This window comes from Drosophila tropicalis, unplaced genomic scaffold (assembly GCF_018151085.1).
Source record: "Drosophila tropicalis isolate 14030-0801.00 unplaced genomic scaffold, ASM1815108v1 contig_393, whole genome shotgun sequence".
Taxonomy (NCBI): Eukaryota; Metazoa; Arthropoda; class Insecta; order Diptera; family Drosophilidae; genus Drosophila; species Drosophila tropicalis.
Genome location: NW_027172855.1, coordinates 3,000,768 through 3,021,500, shown reverse-complemented (window position 1 = coordinate 3,021,500; position 20,733 = coordinate 3,000,768). Strand labels below are relative to the sequence as shown.

The window sequence follows — 20,733 nt, the reverse complement described above, 5'->3', positions numbered from 1 at the left end:
ATATGATATCAAATTGCTTAATTTATTGTGCAATATTTTGTTTTCAAACCTTGCAGACATTTTAAAGGATAATGCGTTTTGGGTTTGTCTTTGTTGATTGTACTTCCAATCCGTCCATCATGTTACACTGAAACCATCTTTGCATATTATTTTTACTACATTGTTATTCGAGAATGTCTGACAAGATGAGAAGGGAGATGTCTTGTTTTGGCATTTGTATGTACATACATACTATCTAATATATGTATACAATTTTACAGTTGTATTTATCTGTATGGTAAAATGATTATATATGAGATATTCTCTGACAGCTCCCGCTCTTCCTTACATCCGAATGGGAGTCGAGGGGAATTGGTTGGTTGATTTTGGTTTATTTGTTTGATTCTGAGGGAAGAGTCTCTAGCCTTTTGTTTGGCCTGTCAGTCAGTCAGCCAGTCAGCTAGCTAGGCGGCTGCCAGTCAGTTGGGCTTTTGTTGGTAATTATTCAGATTTTGTTTGCATTTCATGCATAAATAAATCTCTAAAATTACAACTCAAAAACTATAAATGCCAAGTCATACAACTGTCACAATGGTTAAAAACAACTACCCACAGCATGAAATGAAGGGACTTAACTAATATTCTACCGGACAGGCACTAAAATGCAGCTGCCTATCATTAAGTTGCCCCTTACTCGCTCTCTCTAATTTAATCAAGTTAGGTAGCAAAAAAAAAAAACCCTCCACCGCCCAACCCAACAAAGAAAACTGCGCAAAGTTTACCCTCCAAATATATGCAAAGAGCAAAAAAAAAAAAAAGGAGAAAAGCAAAAATTACTTTGGCTAAGAACTTTATGTAAATTGCGGGCAAATTAGTGAAAGGAAAAACCAAAGAAAACAGAAAGAAAACGAATTCCAGGTAAAAATGTGACACAGGCACTTGAAAAGGCGTGGCAAATTATGGTAGAAAATGTGTGTGTGTGAGGGCGAGTGGGTCAATCTTCGGCCCCTGGGCAAGTGTCTGTCATAAAGTTGCATTAAATGTAAAATGCTAAACGCTTTAACGACAACATCGGTGTGGCATCATAATCTTTTAATTTGTATTTAAATTAAATGACATATCAACAGAACCCAGAGACAACATGATGATGGCTGTTGATGATAGAAACGATAGTACGTGTAAGTATATGGTACATATTAGCCAGATGCCTCTAAGCAATAGCAGAACAAATTCATAAAGTAAGGACTTTTTATTTTTATGCTTGCCTGCTAATGACCTTCAGAACCGAGGACTAACCATTTGGCCTTTCCATTTTCTGAACTATTCCCTTTTCTATGGAAATGCCCTCAGATCGTTCCGATTTTGCATCAGTTAAGACTGGACTGTGTGGTATATCTTATAAGCGTAAAGGTCGAAGTATTAAAAAGAAGTTAAACATTGGCTATCCCATTGGTTGGATAAATAGTTGTATCGTTTGGACTGAAACAGCAACGCTATAAATTTATTTACACAAGTATGAGAGACTCGACAATACTCTTTATCCTTCACTGTTAAAACATGGATACTTCATATGAGTAATTTGGTAATTTGGTTGCATAGAATGTTCAGATCAAGTCCAAACAGCTACAGCAAAAACCAAATAGTTTTCTGTCAAAATTTGAATCTCTTTTTTGGCCTAACAGCGCATTATCTTTAGGTTGCCTGGTTTAATAGTTAAAATCCTAGCCTATATGTATGTATCTATAGTGAGAAAGTTTGGAATCCAACCGCGATACTCAGATTGTTGATAAAGTTTCCCAAAGAATGATTGGATCGTTTATGAATCAGCTGGCTGTAGGCTGGACCAAACGGACTGATCTACGGTCGTTTAAATGTAGGATACATGGCATAAATCCGTGTCTAGTCTGGAGTGGCAGGTTCAATCTGCTGACCCTTGGCAGTACTGAAGCCTGAACTGAAATGATTTCGGCTAAACTCTTTCCAAGAGAATTTCAAAATGTTTTTACCATCATATGCTAAGATGTGGTTGGTACAAGGTATATACATAATACTTTTTTAAAGAAACAACTAGTAAGAAAAATCAAAATTGTTTGCCCTGAATATGATTTTCAGTTGAAGATATTGATAGTTTGTTTAATTAACATATTAAATCAAATTGTAGATAATGAAAAGAAAACTTGGAAATACCTCGAAATCTTAAGCCATTTATTATCTATCTTCAATCTTAAAACATCTGCTTAGCAATTCACTTTCAACTTATAGTCTCTTTGATTTACACTTCAAAACAGCGCATTATCTTTAGGTAGCCCTGAATTCGATTTGCAGTGAAAGAGATAGATAGTTTGTATAATTAACATATTAAATCTATTTGTAGATAATGAAAAGAAAACTTAAAAATACCTCAAAATCTTAAGCCATTTATTATCTATCTTCAATCTTATAACATCTGCTTAGCAGTTCACATTTGATTTACACTTCAAAAATTCATAAGATTTTTGTTCCTATTTCCATTCAGATTTCAATTAACAGTCAGTTCATACTGATGCAAAATTTTCATTTTACTAATATTGGCTTCATTTGAGGAAAAAAGAGAAACACAACAAAAACATTGATTATGGTACGTTTAATACCATTTGAACAGCTATTTTGTATGCTCGGCGATTCGTTTGATATAGTGGCTGATTCGTGTAGAAAACAAGATGATTACTTTAATTTTATGGAATCTTCACGTTGGCGATCGATCAGACGAAAAGCGATCAATTGCATGAACTGTAAGGAAACCTGCTATCCCGTATACTATTGGGTATTGTTGGTTTTCAGTCTCTATGGAACGGTAATGCCGAGTTGTATTATTATAAACCATCTATTTATATATCTCTTTAATTCTAGTTACAAAGTATTTGTGCATTTTTATACCAAATATATATAAACAGCACAAAAACATCAGGCTCTTGGTATAATAGTAAGTTCCATGCTCTACCTCAATATGTTCTGATACGTCTGGCGGTCATAGCTCGTTTTACCGCCACTTATTGTTGGGGTTTGCTGCTCTATGCAGTGATATATGTAAGTTTCAAAGTTAATGAAAAAATCAGACATATTCCATTAATATCATCTCAAAGGTCTCTCCATCATATATGAAACCCTGGATTATAATTCATGCAAGCATACTTGCTCTACGCCTTTTGATAAATATTATAGAAGCTATTATAGGTCGTTTATGGCAGAAATTTCTTACTGCCTTAGTTAGCAAGGCTGTGCAAATTTTCATCATTACTCTTGTATTTCAAGCCATGCTCACATTTCGTGGAGCCCTCAAGAATAATAGTCGAGAGAAGTTAATGCTTTCCAACGAATACATAAACTTGCTATAAACTATTTGGGAATATATTTGAGAGAAGAGCAATATTAGTATAACCATTTACCAACCGATATTTCTGTTGTGAGTTTTGAATCTGCATATATTGATTTATTTTATCGGAAGTACCAAAAGGAAGTTAATTATTTTTTCTCTTTTAAATTAAAGTTGTTTGTCGCTGCTGATATTACTGATAAAAGTGATGTCCAGAGCCCTGTAAATTTCCTTAACTATAAGGTTATGGTTAGTTTAAATAAATAAATTAAAATAAACAGTTTTATTACATTTTTATCCTTTACAGACAACCATTACAATAGCATTTCCAAAAATGTAGTGGGAAAAACAAGGTTAAGTAAATGTCATGGAAAGAGTAGTAGAGTCAATAGATGCTCATAATTGATATCTAAAAAGATCATTTATTACTCTTGTAAATCAATTCTTTTTCAGTTACTTCTAACTCTTGGTGGAATTACTATTACAAAGCTAAATAAAATTGTAAAAAAAATAAATTAAGCTTTGTGTAAAGTTGAGTTTTGGTCCTCTTTTTGAACTGTAGTTCGCAGCGCTTATGTAAGGACTAAGACAGTGCTATTCGAGTTGACCTTTTGCCATCGTCTTCATTTCTATGACCAACAAAATTGTGGGCCTGGCCACTGCAGCAGTAAAAATGACTGCACACAGCTGTGTTTCATGGATCTGACGGTGCTGCGGCAGTAAGATTTTATTAGCGGTGGTATTAGCAGCGACAGCCAGAACTCCCGCAACCGCCAGCATCCAGCATTCAGTAGGAGGTAGCTAGATGGCATTTCATGCCATTGGCCACAGTGGTTGGCGTTGCATATTAATGCAGGCATAAAAATATTTACAACTTTTTTATGCAGTAAATTTAATATAATTTCTGGTCGTTTAATGAGCGGAAGCCATTGAAAAATTTTCGCTGTGCCGACTCATCAAGAAGGATCGCAAACTCATAGCTTGCGGACACATTAAACAACAAGTGCGCTGGCCATTATGCCGAGACGGTCGAGAGTGTGAGAGTCATGTTCGCATAAAAATTTTCCCCCAAAAAAGAAAAAGAAAGAAAAACCGAAAACATTATGCAAAGTTAAAGATGAGGCCATAAAAATAAGTAAAAGGAAAAAACTGACCCACTGTGCAGAGGGGAAAATTTTTGCAATTCGCCTACGGTTTTTGTCTTTCACTTAATCCATGTGCCATGGTGGAAATACCAATTCTGGTTTCTGTCATGTGCAAAAGTTGCGGGCTACGGGTTACGGTGCAAAGATGGTGTTATGGAGATGGGTAAGAGGGGGTCGGGAGAATGGGTATGACAAGGGCATAACCGAAAGGATTATACAAATAAAAATAAAGGCTCAGGCGTTATAAATTTGGGACAGCAGGTGAAAACAATTTGGTGCATAAACTTTTCGCTTAGCAGCTCAACGCGAAACTGTGCTGAGACCCTTTGGAGACATGGGTTCTCATTCTCGAACTTGAGTTTCTGCCAAAACCCCAACCCCAAGCCCAATGCGGTTTGACACAAAACAGACTGCAAAAACAAAAAGAATTACAAAAGAGCAAAATATAATGCCAAAAGGTTAAGACAAATATAGATTTAACAATCAAACAAAAAGGTCATAGACAAGAAAAAGGAATACTGACATGTATTAATTAAGTGAGTACTACTTACTACCACAATTGATACAACTAAACAATAGTAAGATTCGACAAGTTGAAATAATCCATCCTAACCAATCCGTAATTTTCCTTGTACACATATAAAATATTTCCATCACAATTTTGAATGTTATATTTTTGTATTATGACAATTTTGTTTGAATTTGATGCAAAAAGCTAACAAAACTAACTAAAAGTTTTAAAATTAAGAAAAAAATTGATTTGAACGGCTAAATTCAAATTCGTATTGGCCTGTTTTCGTTCAATGGAATGTAAACGTCAGAGTATATATATAGCAAGACAAGACCAAAACGGGAGCCTAAATCAAATTTTAGAATTATTCAAACCGAAGGCTAATAAAGTCGAACTACCCAAAAACTAATGATCCACGAAAAGTAAAATATCATCTATTAGGCACAATTAGGGGCCAAACGTCCCCAAAAATAACATACAAATATTCAAATTTTGTGTTGACCCCAAAGCCAGGGCTAGAGTAAAGTTAAAGTTGATTATAGGTTTTCCTGATCTGCAACTTTTTTAAGCGGGACGAACTGAGTGAAAGACGTGGCAGTCGAACCGAAGTTACGAGCGAGAGCGGTTGCACAATAAAGACAAAAGACGAAACGACGCAAAGCAGTAAAGACAACTACTTTCTAACTAAACTTAATTAAAATAATCAAATAAATAGTTTTACGTTAAAATAATCTAAAATACTATAAATATATATATTAAATAAAACAAATTCCTACAATATTTAAGAAATGGAAGCTTTTCGACATGCCAACATACCATAACCCAAAAAATACACTTTTTATATAGCCTACTTATTTGCGCGAACTTGTAAAATTTTTAAATTCCAAGATTTAAGTAACCTATTTATCGAATTGAATACCAGAACTCAGATTTTATATATAAAATTCTTATCTGTTAGATAAAAAGAATCTATGTGGATATATAGAGCATGCAATTTTGCATGCAATTTTACTTGCAATCGTCAATGCAAGGATATGTTATCCTGCACCCGTCCAACTGACACGCCCATAACCGCCTTCATTGCCACACAATATCAATTATCAAGACTTTCAAGTGTCGCTCAAGTGTCACGTCAAACACCAGAAGCTTCGAACATACACACACACACACACACACGAGAAGCTATACTTGGTTTTGGAGTTGTTAGTGGTTGGTTTCTTCTTTATTCGTTTTGCCTTTGAACCTCGTCTAATATCTCAACCATATCTTTTTATGCTATGTGACTTTGATTGATTACAAAAGCAATTGAGCGCAAAGCTCAATGAAAAATAAAAATAAAACCCAAAAAAAAATTGAAAAGAATTAACATAAATAAGGAGAGAAATTTTCATTGACAAGGGCAATTAGACCAAAAATCTAAAGAAATGAGCAATTTCGAGGCGTTTGCTAATTAATGGCTGAACCAGAGAAAGGTTTCTTTTTTGTTTGACGTTGTTTTTTTTTTTTTTTTTAGCGAAAAGTGGACCGACTTGACAATACCTCACAATATACGATAATTCTATATATTGAATATCTTTGTGGTTATTTAGTGTGTCCTATTGAAATTTTTACATTTTGTTTTAAGTTCGCCTTGTAAGTTTTCATGAAAAATTGTAGCTACTTTGATAGATAAAAAGCTTTGAAATGTATCAAATCCTTATTCTAATTTTATCCAACATTGTCAATATATAAGATATCAATTATAATCTTGCAAGTACCTTGCAATTTGTTATAGGGTAACGAAAAGGTTAATGATAATAAAATTTCAATTAAGTTTAATTGATAAATTGAGCAGTCTAAGACGAGGCCAATGATTGATGATTAAATATTTTTCTTTTGTCTAAAATTTTAACTAATTCAATTAGTCGATACTTTAAGGGAATACCTACGAGGCCGAATTCTGGTCCAATCTAGGCTAAAACTCTAAGTCATAGAAAAAGGGCTAACAAAAGCAAAGGGCAAACGCAAATGACAGCGATTTCTCATGTTTAGACAGGGCTCCTTTTTTATGTGGCACGGAAATTAAAGTAATCATTTTTTATTGCGCGAACAAACAAAGGCATTATATTTTACAACTAAGGAAATAGACACAGAACGAAAGAGAAAAAGAGTGAGAGAGAGTGTGAGAGAGAGAGAGCGAGTGAGAATGAGCAAAGGCGAAAACGATAGAGAAATTGAGTGGATGGGATGATGTTGTGGGGAAAAGACCGCAAACACTGCGCTGAAGGACAATTGAGTGCAGAAATATGGCGCGACTGAGAAACTATACTGGCCAACGGATACATTGTCCAAACAGCCAAAACCAAACCAAACCAACCAACAGGATGGACTCAACACTCTCACATCTTCCCCTGCCATAGACTCCATGCTGCTTCTCCCCCAACTCTTTCTCGGCAAGAACAAAGACTTTGGCAGCTGGCGACAATGACAACAGCCAGCGAAATAAAAACATATAAAAACCCCTTGGAAAATTGCATTAAAATCTATGGAGTGTGCATAGAAAACGCAGGCAGCAGCAATGTTCTTGTTGGTATACCCCCCAACCCCATCCATCCATCCATCCATTCCACTCTCTGATTCACTTCTTACCACTATCCGCAGAAAAACTGGGATTCGGTTTCGGAACTACGAAATGGCGAATTCGTGAAAAATTAAAGGAAAAAGGATATGACGCCACATTGCAACATGAACGCAAAATTGCGATTTTATTATATTTTAACAATGCACTTCGTTACGTGATTCCCACTAGAAATGTCCTTCTTGTCCTCAAGGAGCGGTGCATACCATTGGTGTGACAGAGCCAGAGACCCACTGTACGAATGAGTGAGTGAGTCAGAAAGTGAGTGTAGGAGTAAGGGGGAGGGCGAGGGCTTTCGAGTGTTTTGGGGCAACTCTTACCTAGTCATTTTCCGTTGGCGATGGTTTTATGCATGCGATCTGCTTGCTACATAGAATTCACAATTTACAGTCATATTCTTTTTTATTGAGTTTGCAGTGTCTCACAGAGAGTCGTAAATTCATTTTGGGACCGGCTAGAGCATGCTTTGGGCATATTTATTATGGAAACAATAAACAAATAAAATGCATTGCTTGTGCATTAAATTGTTTAACTTGCAAATTTAATATTTTCTTTTTGTGCAGGAAATAATGTGACTCAATTGCAAATGGAGTGAATAAATGTTTCTTTTATAATCGGTTAATGACTAATTGAAGAAAGTATTTGGGCTTACATTGATTTAACCAAACAATGAAATTCTTTTCTAAATGTTTAAACTTCCTTTAAACCCATTAATTCTGGCTTACATTCAGAAAAGTAACTGGATCAGGTTTTAGATTGGATTGTGTTACGGATCAAATTCCTATTGCCATTCCAAAAAGGAGATCAGAATCTTTTTATCTACATGATGCCATGTCTCATGAATCAGTTTGTGATCACTTAACTTCTACAAGTTAATCATACTGGTTATAAACAAAACATTAATACTAAACGGTAGAACTAAGGCTTGCTACTTATAAGCTTTTACTTAAGCAGTGGCTAATCTAGATCGTGATTCTAAAGGAAGCAATCGACCATTTAAAATATTATCAAAATCTTATAATTTTCTAAGTGTACTATGGAATTTTTGAGCCGGTAGAATAACTTTTAATCTACATACAAAATAAGTATTTAAAAAAATTAACTACTTGGAGTCGAAAAAATAAATTAAACAAGTTTGTGTAAGGAAGTACATTTGCATTAATATTTCACTAGCAATTAGAATGTAAATATCAAATGTCAATCACTATTTCATGACCCACTCACAGAAGGGGGAAATTCATTCTGCCAGTTTTCTTGGGTCACTGTAACATGTTGTTCGCAAACTCTGACACAAATTTCAAATTAGTCCAACGGTCCAATTTGAGGAAGGTTTTTGCCAACGGCCCTTTAAAACTGTCACCAGATAATTGTTAACCATTAAGTCGTACCGCAAATCAAGTGCAGCAATTGCAGGCAAACTGCAATTCATTAGTTGAGGCAAAAGGGCAAGAGAAGTTGCATTTGACCAGAAGACAAACCGCATGCAAAGTTGCTAGCATTGCCAAAACAGATGTAACCACCGAATCAAGCCAAAACCCCAATTCAAACCTCAACACCATTCTCATCATCCAGCCCACCCCCTCCTTTATACCAAAACCCAATTCCAAGCTATTCTCTTAGAAGCGTCAGCTGAAAGTTTTCAATGTGCCAAGTGATGGATGGGTATGAAAAAAGGGTTTGGGTTGGTCTTGCCAAGGAAGGGGCAAAATGGTTTCACGCTGCTTTCAAATCCATTAAGCATTCGATGCTTCCTCCGCACAATCATCATCATTTTGATGATCATTATCGTCATCATCATCATGAGCAAAAGCGCTTTGAACTTTTGAACTTTATGCTCAAACTATTTCACATTTTGGAATATTTTATATACGAAAACATTATCTGTCATTAGTGTCGCGCCAAAAATCCTTTTAATGTCATCCAAAAATAACAAAAAAAACCAAAAATCCAACTAAAAGTGTTAAGTCGATTGAGTTAATAATGTCAGACAGACTCTGACATCTATTAAACTGACTACGAGACATTCTGTCTGACAACATTAATATTCATTTATATGTTGAAATTATTTATGAAATTTTGTCACTTTTCTGTAATTACTTATAACGATGATGTGATGTGTACCCCTCCACCTCTACCTCCCAACCACCTGCCACCTCGTTTCCAAAAAGGGGTCTATGACTTTTTAATTAAAGTCACAGCGAAAGCCGCAGACGCGCACACCGAGCAAAGATAAAAGATAAATTCCTTTTGGCCGCAGCAACAAAGTAAAATCCTACATAGAGAAATTATTATCAAAGAAAAAAAAAAATACAAAAAACCAAAAAAAGATGAAGACAAAAAACGACATAGAGTGAGGCAAAAAGTTGTGCAAAGAAAGCAAAAGTTTGGCGACAATCCCGACGCACTTTTATGACCTGACTTTTGGCTGTGAGTGAAACTGAAAGATATAGAGACCATGGCACGGCCTGGCCACCCATGTTTTCCTCCCACTTGTTATCATCGTGTCATGTGTATCTTTCTCTCTCTTCCTTTTGAATGGCATTTTTAGAGTTTTTAGAGACAACAGCAACTGGCGTGACACGATTTTAATAAATGGATTGGATTCGATTTTTTGAAACGAAGAATTTTTAGAATAGGTAACAGAAATGACTTATCTCAACAAATTTGTAGTTGTTGTAGAAATAGATGACAAAAATGATGCACGAAAGGTCTTAGAAGCCTTGTAAGTAACCCTTAGAAGGATATATATTCAAGTATGTATATATTTTTCATCAGCACAACCAGATAAGTTGGTACGAGGGCTGCTATTTATAATTCTAATGATTAATACACTATTACACTCCTCTTTAGAGGGAGTTAAAAAAAGTCCTTGCGTATCAAGTCAAAATATGGAGGCAGATTATACATCAAATCGATGTCTGTCTGAGCTTGTTTTCTAAGATGTGAGAAAGCTTCATAAATGGATTTGCGTATTTTTCCGAGGATTTCCAGCTAACAAATAATATTAGTAGGTATATCAATCAAATCTCACTCGAAACCGGAATTAGTTAATTACTGTATACTAAAGAAATACAAAATTTCAAAACGTATCGTCCTGTAGATTTTTATTCATCGGTGTACTTAAATCTTTAATGTTACACTTTTCAGGATAGAGTTTTCAGGTTTTTTAAATATATCATCAGTTTTACTCACAAGTTTTTAGATTTCGACTTTTCTTGAAGTGAATCAAAACTGGGGTTTAGCCGACTTGAAGTCAATAAATCTACTAATTTATAAGATTTTTAATCGTAGGCAGCATACAAATTTCATTGATACATAGTATATCACGAGTTTCTTTTCATTTTCAAGAGAGTCTTTTCCAAAATGTGTTGCCATCTCTAAGTAGTGTGTGTGCTTGAACCTTATTCTTAATTTTCGAGAGGAGTTTTTTGTTCTTCTCATTCTTTATTTTTGTATTTTTTGCTTAAAGTATGATTGCAAGTGTGAAAATATATATGCTAAACGTGCGAAACGGTTGTGCCTGCCCCCCTCTTAGACTACCCGCCCCTTCGTTGCGCTTCATGCGTTTTTTGTTTTATGATGCGGCGACGTGCTCGGAAAATGAAAAGCACTTGAAGAGCGCCAAAGTGCTGAACTTGACGCTGGTCCCTAGGATACGTTCTTAGTCTCTTAGTCGGTCCACACATGCTAAATCGTAAAATGTTATGCTACTTTTTTTTTCTTTATTTCTGATTTTGCTTTTCTTTTACTTTCTGCTTTTCCTCATTTTCTTTTTGTTGTCTAAGTTTCGGGCATACTTCCTTTACGAAGGAATAATGACAACTGGCTTAAAAGATCAAATAGAATCGTTGGTCAAGGAGTTCTTACTAGATCGTTGGTCAAAGAGTTCTTACTAGATCAGGCCAATATATTGAGAGTTAGGCACCAAAATGTTTTCATTTATATGAGAAGGGTATGTCAACTTCGGTATACTTGGAAGAAGATTTCAAGTTCTTTTTCATTCTTTTGGCAGGACGTGCACTCGTCTGTAAATGGTTTTCCACCGTTTTTTTGTTTTTTTTTTTTTTTTTTTTATATCTTCTACTCATTTGTTCAAACAATTTAAGAAATTGTCGTCATGGTGAGGAAATGCATGCAATCCCTACACCTAACTAGATGTCCAAGAGTTTAGAGTAAATAAACCATGATTGTTTTGTGGTATATAAAAATGTATCACCACCTTCATTTACCCTCACTCACTCGTTGTACGCTCTTCGTATGGCATTTGAGTTAATTTCATTTGATTTATATGAAAATGGAATTGAAGTTGCTCTTGTTCTGTCGCCTTTTGTGCCATGTTTGTTGTTGTCTTGCGGTCAATAAATTACCAGCTGTGCTTTTTTCGAATATTTGAAGTGCACTTAATGCTTTTTGCACACACACACACACATATACACAAACAAATTGCAATTAATTTAAAACAATTATGTAAGGTGGTAGACAGGGGTTGGAAAAAAAAAAAAAAAATCAGAAAAAGACATGTGAAAAAAATGTTGTGCGGTAAAATGTCATGTTGCCTGTCAACCGCAATCACCAGTTTATCATTGCTTCTTGAGTCAAAAAAATAAGTAATTGAAAAAAGAGGTCGACAAAAAAAAAAACTGAGATGGAAATTATCCAATATAATATCAGAGGAGAGTATTTAAGTTATGCAATTACTCGCTTACCTCATGATGACAAACGCAATGTTAACTATGGAATGTTTGCCATTAAAGTCAACGCTACTCAGAACCCGAAGAAATGTAAATACTGAATATAAAGAGAACGAGGCAGATTTATGTAATCCCATCTATGCTGAAAATTATCCGAATCAAACAACGAAACACATCAATGAGGATACCTATTACTCAAGTAAATTTCAAATGCTGAATAGCCGAAGATATCACTATAGAACCAAACGAAAAACTCAACGTTTAAGTAAGAGAAATATTTCTACTTGGTTTAACGAAGACATAGAAGAAGAGTATCCTCTACAAATTCATATGTTTTTTAATCCGTATGCAACATATGGTCAACGTTCTCTGATTTTTCTAACCATGCCCCATTTGGGTAATAATTCTTTCATTCTAAATATCACTGTTAATACGAGAGATTATCTGATAGATGTTAAAGTGACTAATCCCAATGTTAAAGCAAATGGTTGGCGATATACACAAAAATTGGATTCTCTATTGCGTAGAAATGGCATAAGAGTGCCAAGTGTTCCGTATACAAAATGTTATTTCTATCAGACCTATGCTACATATTTTAATACAAAAACTCGTGTGGTTACTGTCATGTTGACATGTTCTCAACATAGAGATCAATTGTTGGCACCCAAATGTGATGGTGAAGTGCTAGTACGCTTAACTCGTACCATGACCTGTGAACCCAAAATGAGTTTACGCTTTTGCGGGGATCCCGAGAGACCAGTGGAAATCGCACCTCGCAGTCATCTGGCCTTTATGGCTGAAGTCACTTCAAAATGCACGGATCTTGGCTATCCTTTTGTCAATTGGAGTATCTATGATATAACAAACAAAAGTGAGTTTTTACTAATTACTTGTTTAGGCAATTACTTACTTATCTTACAGATCTGCTAGGTCGTGTGAGTAAAACAAAGAATCTTGTATTGAAACTGTTGCCATATAAATTGCATTTCATTCATCACACAAAGACCAATCGAGATTTAGTGCTTCAGGTTCACACTCATATACTTGGTTCACTTATTGGTGCTCGTGTGAGTTAGTTAGTTGATCATTTAAATTGTCTCTTTATGTAAATCCATCTAATTTTACAGTGCTATCTGCGTTATCTTCCACCTTTGGTTGAACCAATTATTGTGGGCAACAAGAAACGCTTGGTTAATGTTCATGGTGAAATTGTGCTGAATGGTTCATTAAGTAGAGATCTTTCTAAACCTGAAAATTCAGGAATAGCTGGACAATTGGAATGGGATTGTGAGAGTGTCGATGATCCCAAAAATCCATTTTGCCATCATAAAATGTCAAACAGTGAGTACGTTAATACAAATATACCTATAATAAAATGTGTATAGCGATTCTCTAAAAATATGCCTTTGTGTTATAATATGATATAGACAGACGATAATTAATTGTAAAGGGAAATTCTACATTTCTTACAAATTTTAATCAATACGAAAATTGAAAATGCTTATCAAATCTCATTTTCTTTCCTCATAGATGCCATTCTAACCATTCCAGCCAGAAAATTACAAATTGGATCGCAATATGACTACAAGCTAACCATGACATCCGCCTTGGATGGAAGTGTCCGAAACACAACGCAACAGTCGGTTCGAGGTGTTGATTATGAAACTTTTACTCCTCACATTCATTGCTGTCGCAATTGTGAGTTGGGACTGTTTGCCCGGAATAATAGTATTAATTTAAAGGCAATGTGTTACGATTGTCGGGGATTTATGCCACGATTTGAATGGTGGGTGTCTATTGGAGGAGAAGAGCACAAGCTGTTATCAAAACTAAATCATTTGGTGGTGTTCCATGATGTGGATTATTTGGCCATTAACTTGAAAATGTTTCAACCAAATGGCTTGGTGAGTGAAACAGAGCGAATTTTAAAACAGAATACTGGGCCAAAGGACGGACAGTGTACGATTTTTCCAGAAATAGGTGTTGAAGCAAAAACAATCTTTACAATCGATTGCAGGGGCTATCAGACGGATTATCCACCTCTGCTGTATAGATATATGATTGATATGGGAGTGATTGATTCAAATGTACCCTATGAGCGGTATCAACTGCCTTTGCCTGCCACCAACGCTCTATATATCTCGATATGTGATGCCCTGGATATGTGCAATGAATTTCATGTGGATGTTCATGTGCAACCTTTGAATGTCCTACCCATCAGTATGTTTAGAGGCAATGAGAGGTTAATGACTGATCGCCAATTAAGGGGTCTTTTGATCCATGTGCCTGATATGTTATCGCAGGGCCAATGGAATCGGGCATTTGTGCGATCTCTGGTATCTACGAAGCAAATACGGTCATCGTATGATGGTACATTGGTCTATTCCTACCTGGTCAATGAGGAGTTGATAACCAGCGTGCAGCTGGAGCAGTTGACTGTATTGGCCATGAATATGTTGAGCCATCTAACACCAGTAAATTATCGTGGAGCCGCTCTCATGGCCACGGTATTTGCCAAACTAAGCGAAGTTTTTAGGATAACCATTGTGGATTTAGATTGGTTGCATCAAGATGGTTATAGTTCAATGACCGCCATGTATGTCTTTTTCTTGTCCGTATTGAGTACTGCTTCGGAACGGCATCCGCGTGCCATGTGTCGTGTTGAAGAACATTGCTTCACTAACAAGCGAATACATGAAGATACATTGCCATATGATCAATTAACTGCATTGCGTATCAATTATTGGCTAAAATGCACTTGGTATCTATATAAATGTGTTTACTATTTGGGTTTCTTGGCCAGTAAAAGACACTTTCCGCACGATGATACATACAGTGTACATAAAGGTGGCATTTCCTATCAGGTAAGCATTTTTGAAATACAAGAAATTGAGACACTAAATCCGACATAATCTTTTCAGGTAAATGTAACCGGGGTAGACTCAAGTGTTGCCGATCTAACCATAGAGATTGCCGAACAACAAATTACATTATCCAGGAATCTTTTGAATGAGCTCAAATATACTTTACAGCATAATACTTTGCTCTTTCAAATCATTTCCCAAACTACGAATCACAATATGTATTGGTGGTATCCGGAGACCTTTTCATCGGTGTCACATGTTCTTATCGTACACGCTTTCAGTCCGGCAAAACTTGTACCATCCGGCGAGGAATTTTTGATCCAAAATCCTTTGGTCTTTTCGATGAATACATCCGAAGTTAGCAAGGATTCCGATTTTTTTGATTGGATGATCAATGGCAGTATGACAAGTGATTCTCATATACATTACTATAAAGTCACTTTGCAAAAGAGGAACTTGTTGTCTGTGCGTATAATCAATTGCTCAGATAAAATGAAAATCGCTTTAAATTTGCATTATAAGCCAAAATTTAAAGAAATCCGTCGAAAAGCTTGCGAAATAACTCCTCAAATGAATGGTAGACGTATATGGATGTTGAATTTTTGTAAAAAACAAGCTCAGGCCTTTGTGTCCGTGATTAGTGGTATTAATTATCGTACGTTAACAAAGACTAAAAGCGGATGGCATTATGACAAGCAATCGAAAACAAAGAAACGTGTATTAGAAAGACGTTTAATACCCTTGAACTATTCAATTCTATTGGAAACTTACCGATGTAGTTATTGGAAAAATAGGACTCTTAATCCTGGCTGGAGTACAGATTATTGTTTAACCGAATTCGATGATACGTTGATAAAGTGTACCTGCGATATTTTGGGACCTCTATCGACGCGCATATTTCCCATCGCTGCGCAAAGGCATCTAGATGTTATAGTGATGCCCATTCTAGAGCCCAATTGGTATATGCTTTTGATATTTCTAATATTATTTGTGACACTATTTTTAGTCCTGGCTACCTACATGAGGGGCATATCAGCTTATCAACGGCACAGCATGTTGCGATGTAATGTGCAGAAGGAAAAAGTTATCACGGAAAATCTACAATTGACACTTAATGAAGAGTTGCTCGTTATGGTTGTAACGGGCGGTCAAACTTTTGCTGGCACCACATCGAATGTAATTCTATATTTCAAGTCGGTGGGACGCGATCAGGTGACATATCACATACAGCAGGATCCAATGAGTCCACGACTGACACGTAATTCTACAATTAAACTAACGTTAGATCGTGGTCCCATAGTTATACCCACTCGTTTGGCATTCGGAATAGATCGCAACGGCCGCTATCCCTCATGGTATTGCCGTTCGGTGACCATAGTCGATCTGGAGCGGCATGTGCAACAATTTTTCGTTGTCAATCGTTGGATAGAGGGCGGAACTACAAATTTTCTACGTTCGCCCTATTACACTCATGGCCGTATGCGGGAACCACCGTTTGCATGGTGTCAGCGTTTTTGTTATCGTCTGCAAGAAATATTTATTAATTGGTATATGGTGAAACCAATTGTGGGACCTTGGTTGACAAGCACAAATCCCAATGCCTTGAATCGTTTTGAACGTTCATGCGTTTTTCTATGTAAACTATCAATTACCATTGCCTTGGCAAACATATCATTTGGTCGCAGTTCAAAAAGGCGTATTATCGATGATTATAGTGTTGAGCATATACAAAAGCTCGATTATAATATTGTCTTTTTTCTGGCTGTTTATTCCTATATCCTATGTTTGTTGGTCCATATTTTTTTCGAAGTCATTGTCATAAGGTGTTTGGTAAGGCGTCACTAAATGCCCCACTAAAACATACCGGATGATTGGTTATACACTTATGCTCTAATTGCACTAGCCGTCTGTTTAGCAATCCCCATTTCGGTTGCCCAGTGCCCTAGCTAATGGATTTTTCCACGCCTAATTACCATTACTTGGCAACGGGGCCAACAAAGTACAATAAAAAAAATTACATTAAAATTTATCACTTTTCACTTCTTTTCGTTTTGTTTTTTTGTATGTAGCATGCTTATGGTATTTAAATTTTTTTCTACGTGTATGCAAATGGAATTTCATAGTCACCATTAACACCTTTTTGCACTGTCGCTACTGGCTCTCTCGGTATTTTTTTTCTTCTAAATTTTCTTTGTTTTTCGTTTTGGTTTCGTTTTGGCTGCATATTTTATGTGACATTTGAGAGAGCGGGAAAGAAAAGGAACACAAAAACAAAAAAAATAAAATGTGTTAAAAATAAAAAATGCATTTAATTAAATGCCACACAAATGCTGCTAAAAACCTCGTTTCTAACGTGTGATACATATTTTTCTATAAGGCTACTTTTTTTTCCTTGTTCGTTTTTTTTCTTGACATTTTTTTTGCGTAAACTTAGATGGGGAAATTGTTGCTTTTGAGGAATTTTGAATGAAAATTTTTACACATTCCAGAATATTTACATAGATACAAGGAATTAAGCTGTTTCAATAAACAATTAAAATGAATTAAATACCCACGATGTGAAGCAGAAGTAAACAAATTACTAAGCTTTTTAATTAATTAACATATTAAGAGAATAATTTTACAACTTGTCGAAAAGAAAACTCACATCTGTTTAGTTTTGTTTTATTTGGACTAGCTAATTCTATAACGAATTTAAATTACTTAATTTAATTGAACTTTTTCTTTGATGTGTTAAAAATTGGACAGGAACAAGAACACGTTTTATTATACTCAAATGTTATTATTGGCCCCAAAATGTATGCTATATATGTTACAAACTGTTAGCTGATTTAAAAATAATTTTCTTTGATTAAATTAAGTATTGTATCTTTGACTTAAGAGTTTCCAAATTAATAATAAGTTAATTCCAGTTATTCTAATCGTAGGTTGTTTAATATAAGCTAAAAAATTAAATTTTTAATACTAAAAATATAAAATAAAACAAAGTTAACTTTCATCACTAGTTTTTAGACATAAAAGTCACATTTCAAACAAATTAAAAATCTTAATTTTTAACTCGTTCTTATTCACCTTTTGTCTAGTTTTTTGTTTTTGATTCGTTTTGCTTTTGGACTACTTTAATCGATCGATTGGCTGTTAAAAATTAAAGTTTTTAAGCCAAGTTTTAGCAATGTCATGCGAAATCCTCAAAATTTCTTTCCTATTATCACTCGACAAGGAGAAAATTGCTAAAAATTCTTTTCGACTCGCCTGAGGAACAGTTCAATCTGTTGGCAAACAAAAAAATTGCTGATTTTTGCTTACTTTGTAGTTAGGCATAGATTTGGGATTCTTTTTTTTTTTTTTTTGCTGTTATTGCAACGGAAATTGTGCCTCATCCCTCAGATTCTAGCACACCTTCTTCCTATTTTGCCTGGAGTAGCAAAACGTAGCTGATTTTGTCAGTTTACAAACCAGTTTTCTGTTTCTACATGGTTGTTAGTATTTTTTTTTGGGGGTTTTTTGTTTGAGGTATATCTCAGTACGACCCTCTTGGTTTCTGGTATCGCCTGCTGCTTTTGGCCCGGCCTGATAAAATTGCAGGCGACAGTTTGCATACGTGCCCAATGTGAAATTGCCTGGGCGCTCGCCTCCAATCATTGACGAATTGTGCAACTTTCTTTTCTTTTGGGGAAACGCAACATGTAAGTGACACAATTGAAATGGAAAACGACATGTGCAACATGGCATAACAACAACAGAAAAGTTTGAAGCTTCCTCACGGAAATTGGAAGTGTGAAATATGTGAGTGGATTAGTGAGAGCTGTTTGACAAATTTCCGTGTGATTTTTGATCGTCTCGACGTCAGATTATGCCACACAAACATAAAACTTAAATGCTAGACACAGACCCAGACCTCAAACTGAGGGAGAAAAAAGCGCTGAAAATTTCGCCACAAAGTTTGCTTCTTAAGCAGCTGGCAAAAGGAAGATGCCAAACTCTAGAGGATAGTGCATCAGAAGGTAAGAGCTTTGCCAGCTTCTTACCACATGTTGTTTACTTTGTGTAAAACGCGCTTTGAGGCACTGCCACACCATAGGCAAATGCAATTGCTAGAGAAATTTGAATTGGAGTTAGGCAGGTGTTCACCAAAAAGTTGAGGTTCAGCTCCAAAGACTATTTAATGAGCTTTAAATAAAATATTTGTTAATGTGTGTGAAGTCTTCAGTATCATTCCTACTGAAGGTGCTAGAGATTAATAGAGATTTTTTTTTTTAGAAAGAGGAACTATGATGCACGATGCATTATAAAAATGGTTACTCAATAAAATATTCATGGAACTTAAATTTTAAAAGACAGCATTCGTATGTTTTGTAATGAAGCATCTTAAATTCTTTTTAGTTACCTGAAACTACCTATTTTTCCTATATATGTATATTTAGATCCGTCACTGATGGGATTGGTATATTCAGAAAAATAATTGTGTTTCAAATTCAATTCAATTCGATTTAAGTTTCTTATGAATAAGGGTTGGGACTAGTCCTTCTTGAATTGGAACCTCACATTTAAGGTTCAGAAAATGAAAAATAGTTTCTAAAAATTTCCATTACTTATTCCATATATATAATTTTAGGTTTCTTTGGCGTGTAAACTGTAAAGTCAGAGATTTAAGATAAAGTTCCTTAAGTGAAGCAAAACTAGCTATAACTTGCATATTATCTGCAGTTCATTTGAAGTTATATCGCTAAAAACTTTCAAATATATAGCTGAGAAACTGCTTTAAGAGCAGTTCCTTGGCAATTGCATATTACCGAGGCATTCATATGCAGAGTACCAGAAACTTGCTCATGTGAAACTTGGTTTTCATCGTCATGGTTGCTGCCTGGAGTTGCCATTGGGAAGTTGAGGAGCCATTCGCATTGCGCACTTACACATTGCAAACTTACATTTGCCGTGTGCATTTTGCCTTTTAGTCGTTTTTGCCTATGAAATTTGTAAGAATTTGTTGTGTCAATTGTGTGCCAGGCACAACACACTCTCTCTCTCTCTCCCCCTATCCCCTTTTGAAACTCTTTGCTCAATGCTTGAGGGTTTCTATGTCTGTCTGGGCTGTCGATGTTTGTATGGCGGCTTGTCTAGAGCTAGCAAATATTTATTTACAGCATTAAATTGTTGTTAAACAAATTGGCATTTTGCTACAATGCCAAACAAGGAGCAGCAACAGCAGAATCAGGGAACTTTAACACAACCAAAGCCCATCAAGTCAGTGTTACACTGGGCGTATGCGTAATTTGGCATGCAGTAAAAATCCAACTGCAGATGTTTCCAGGCACGAAATTAATTACGAAAAAATAAGTACCCACACATTCACACAAAAAATACAAACACACACACATACACACACCCACACACAAGGCAAAAGAATAATAATAATAATAAGTAAGAAAAATAAACTTTACAAAATAAAATGTATGAGAGGAAAAACTGGCAGAGGCCATAAACAAGCATATGCTAAGGGAAAAGGCATAAAAATAAGGAAAGAAAGACAAGTAAAAGCATCTGAAAGGAAACTTTTTGATATTATCTTGCAGA

General features: G+C 35.5%; 2 protein-coding genes across 2 annotated transcripts; both read left to right on the top strand.

The window, feature by feature from the left end:
• The first annotated feature begins 2,507 nt into the window (after positions 1 to 2,507).
• Positions 2,508 to 3,609, top strand: LOC137573030 (uncharacterized). The gene is made up of 4 exons (XM_068284883.1): positions 2,508 to 2,812; positions 2,869 to 3,045; positions 3,102 to 3,421; positions 3,506 to 3,609. Exons 1-3 carry the CDS (start codon positions 2,594 to 2,596, stop codon positions 3,351 to 3,353), a joined length of 648 nt encoding a protein of 215 aa, XP_068140984.1. The 5' UTR covers positions 2,508 to 2,593; the 3' UTR covers positions 3,354 to 3,421; positions 3,506 to 3,609.
• Positions 3,610 to 12,523: 8,914 nt separating this feature from the next.
• LOC137572990 (uncharacterized) lies at positions 12,524 to 16,981 on the top strand. The gene is made up of 7 exons (XM_068284851.1): positions 12,524 to 12,849; positions 12,943 to 13,166; positions 13,217 to 13,362; positions 13,423 to 13,636; positions 13,826 to 15,159; positions 15,217 to 16,875; positions 16,970 to 16,981. Exons 1-7 carry the CDS (start codon positions 12,626 to 12,628, stop codon positions 16,979 to 16,981), a joined length of 3,813 nt encoding a protein of 1,270 aa, XP_068140952.1. The 5' UTR covers positions 12,524 to 12,625.
• The last annotated feature ends 3,752 nt before the right edge of the window (positions 16,982 to 20,733 follow it).

What these genes read in the sequence shown, in the direction of transcription:
- LOC137573030 (XM_068284883.1), top strand. Translation starts at nt 2,594, where the DNA reads ATGGTACGTTTAATACCATTTGAACAGCTATTTTGTATGCTCGGCGAT. An exon ending in TTTTCAGTCTCTATGGAACG is followed by an intron (nt 2,813 to 2,868) that starts GTAATGCCGAGT and finishes CTTTAATTCTAG; the next exon opens with TTACAAAGTATTTGTGCATT. An exon ending in TGCTCTATGCAGTGATATAT is followed by an intron (nt 3,046 to 3,101) that starts GTAAGTTTCAAA and finishes ATCATCTCAAAG; the next exon opens with GTCTCTCCATCATATATGAA.
- LOC137572990 (XM_068284851.1), top strand. Translation starts at nt 12,626, where the DNA reads ATGTTTTTTAATCCGTATGCAACATATGGTCAACGTTCTCTGATTTTT. An exon ending in CTATGATATAACAAACAAAA is followed by an intron (nt 13,167 to 13,216) that starts GTGAGTTTTTAC and finishes CTTATCTTACAG; the next exon opens with ATCTGCTAGGTCGTGTGAGT. An exon ending in GTTCACTTATTGGTGCTCGT is followed by an intron (nt 13,363 to 13,422) that starts GTGAGTTAGTTA and finishes CTAATTTTACAG; the next exon opens with TGCTATCTGCGTTATCTTCC.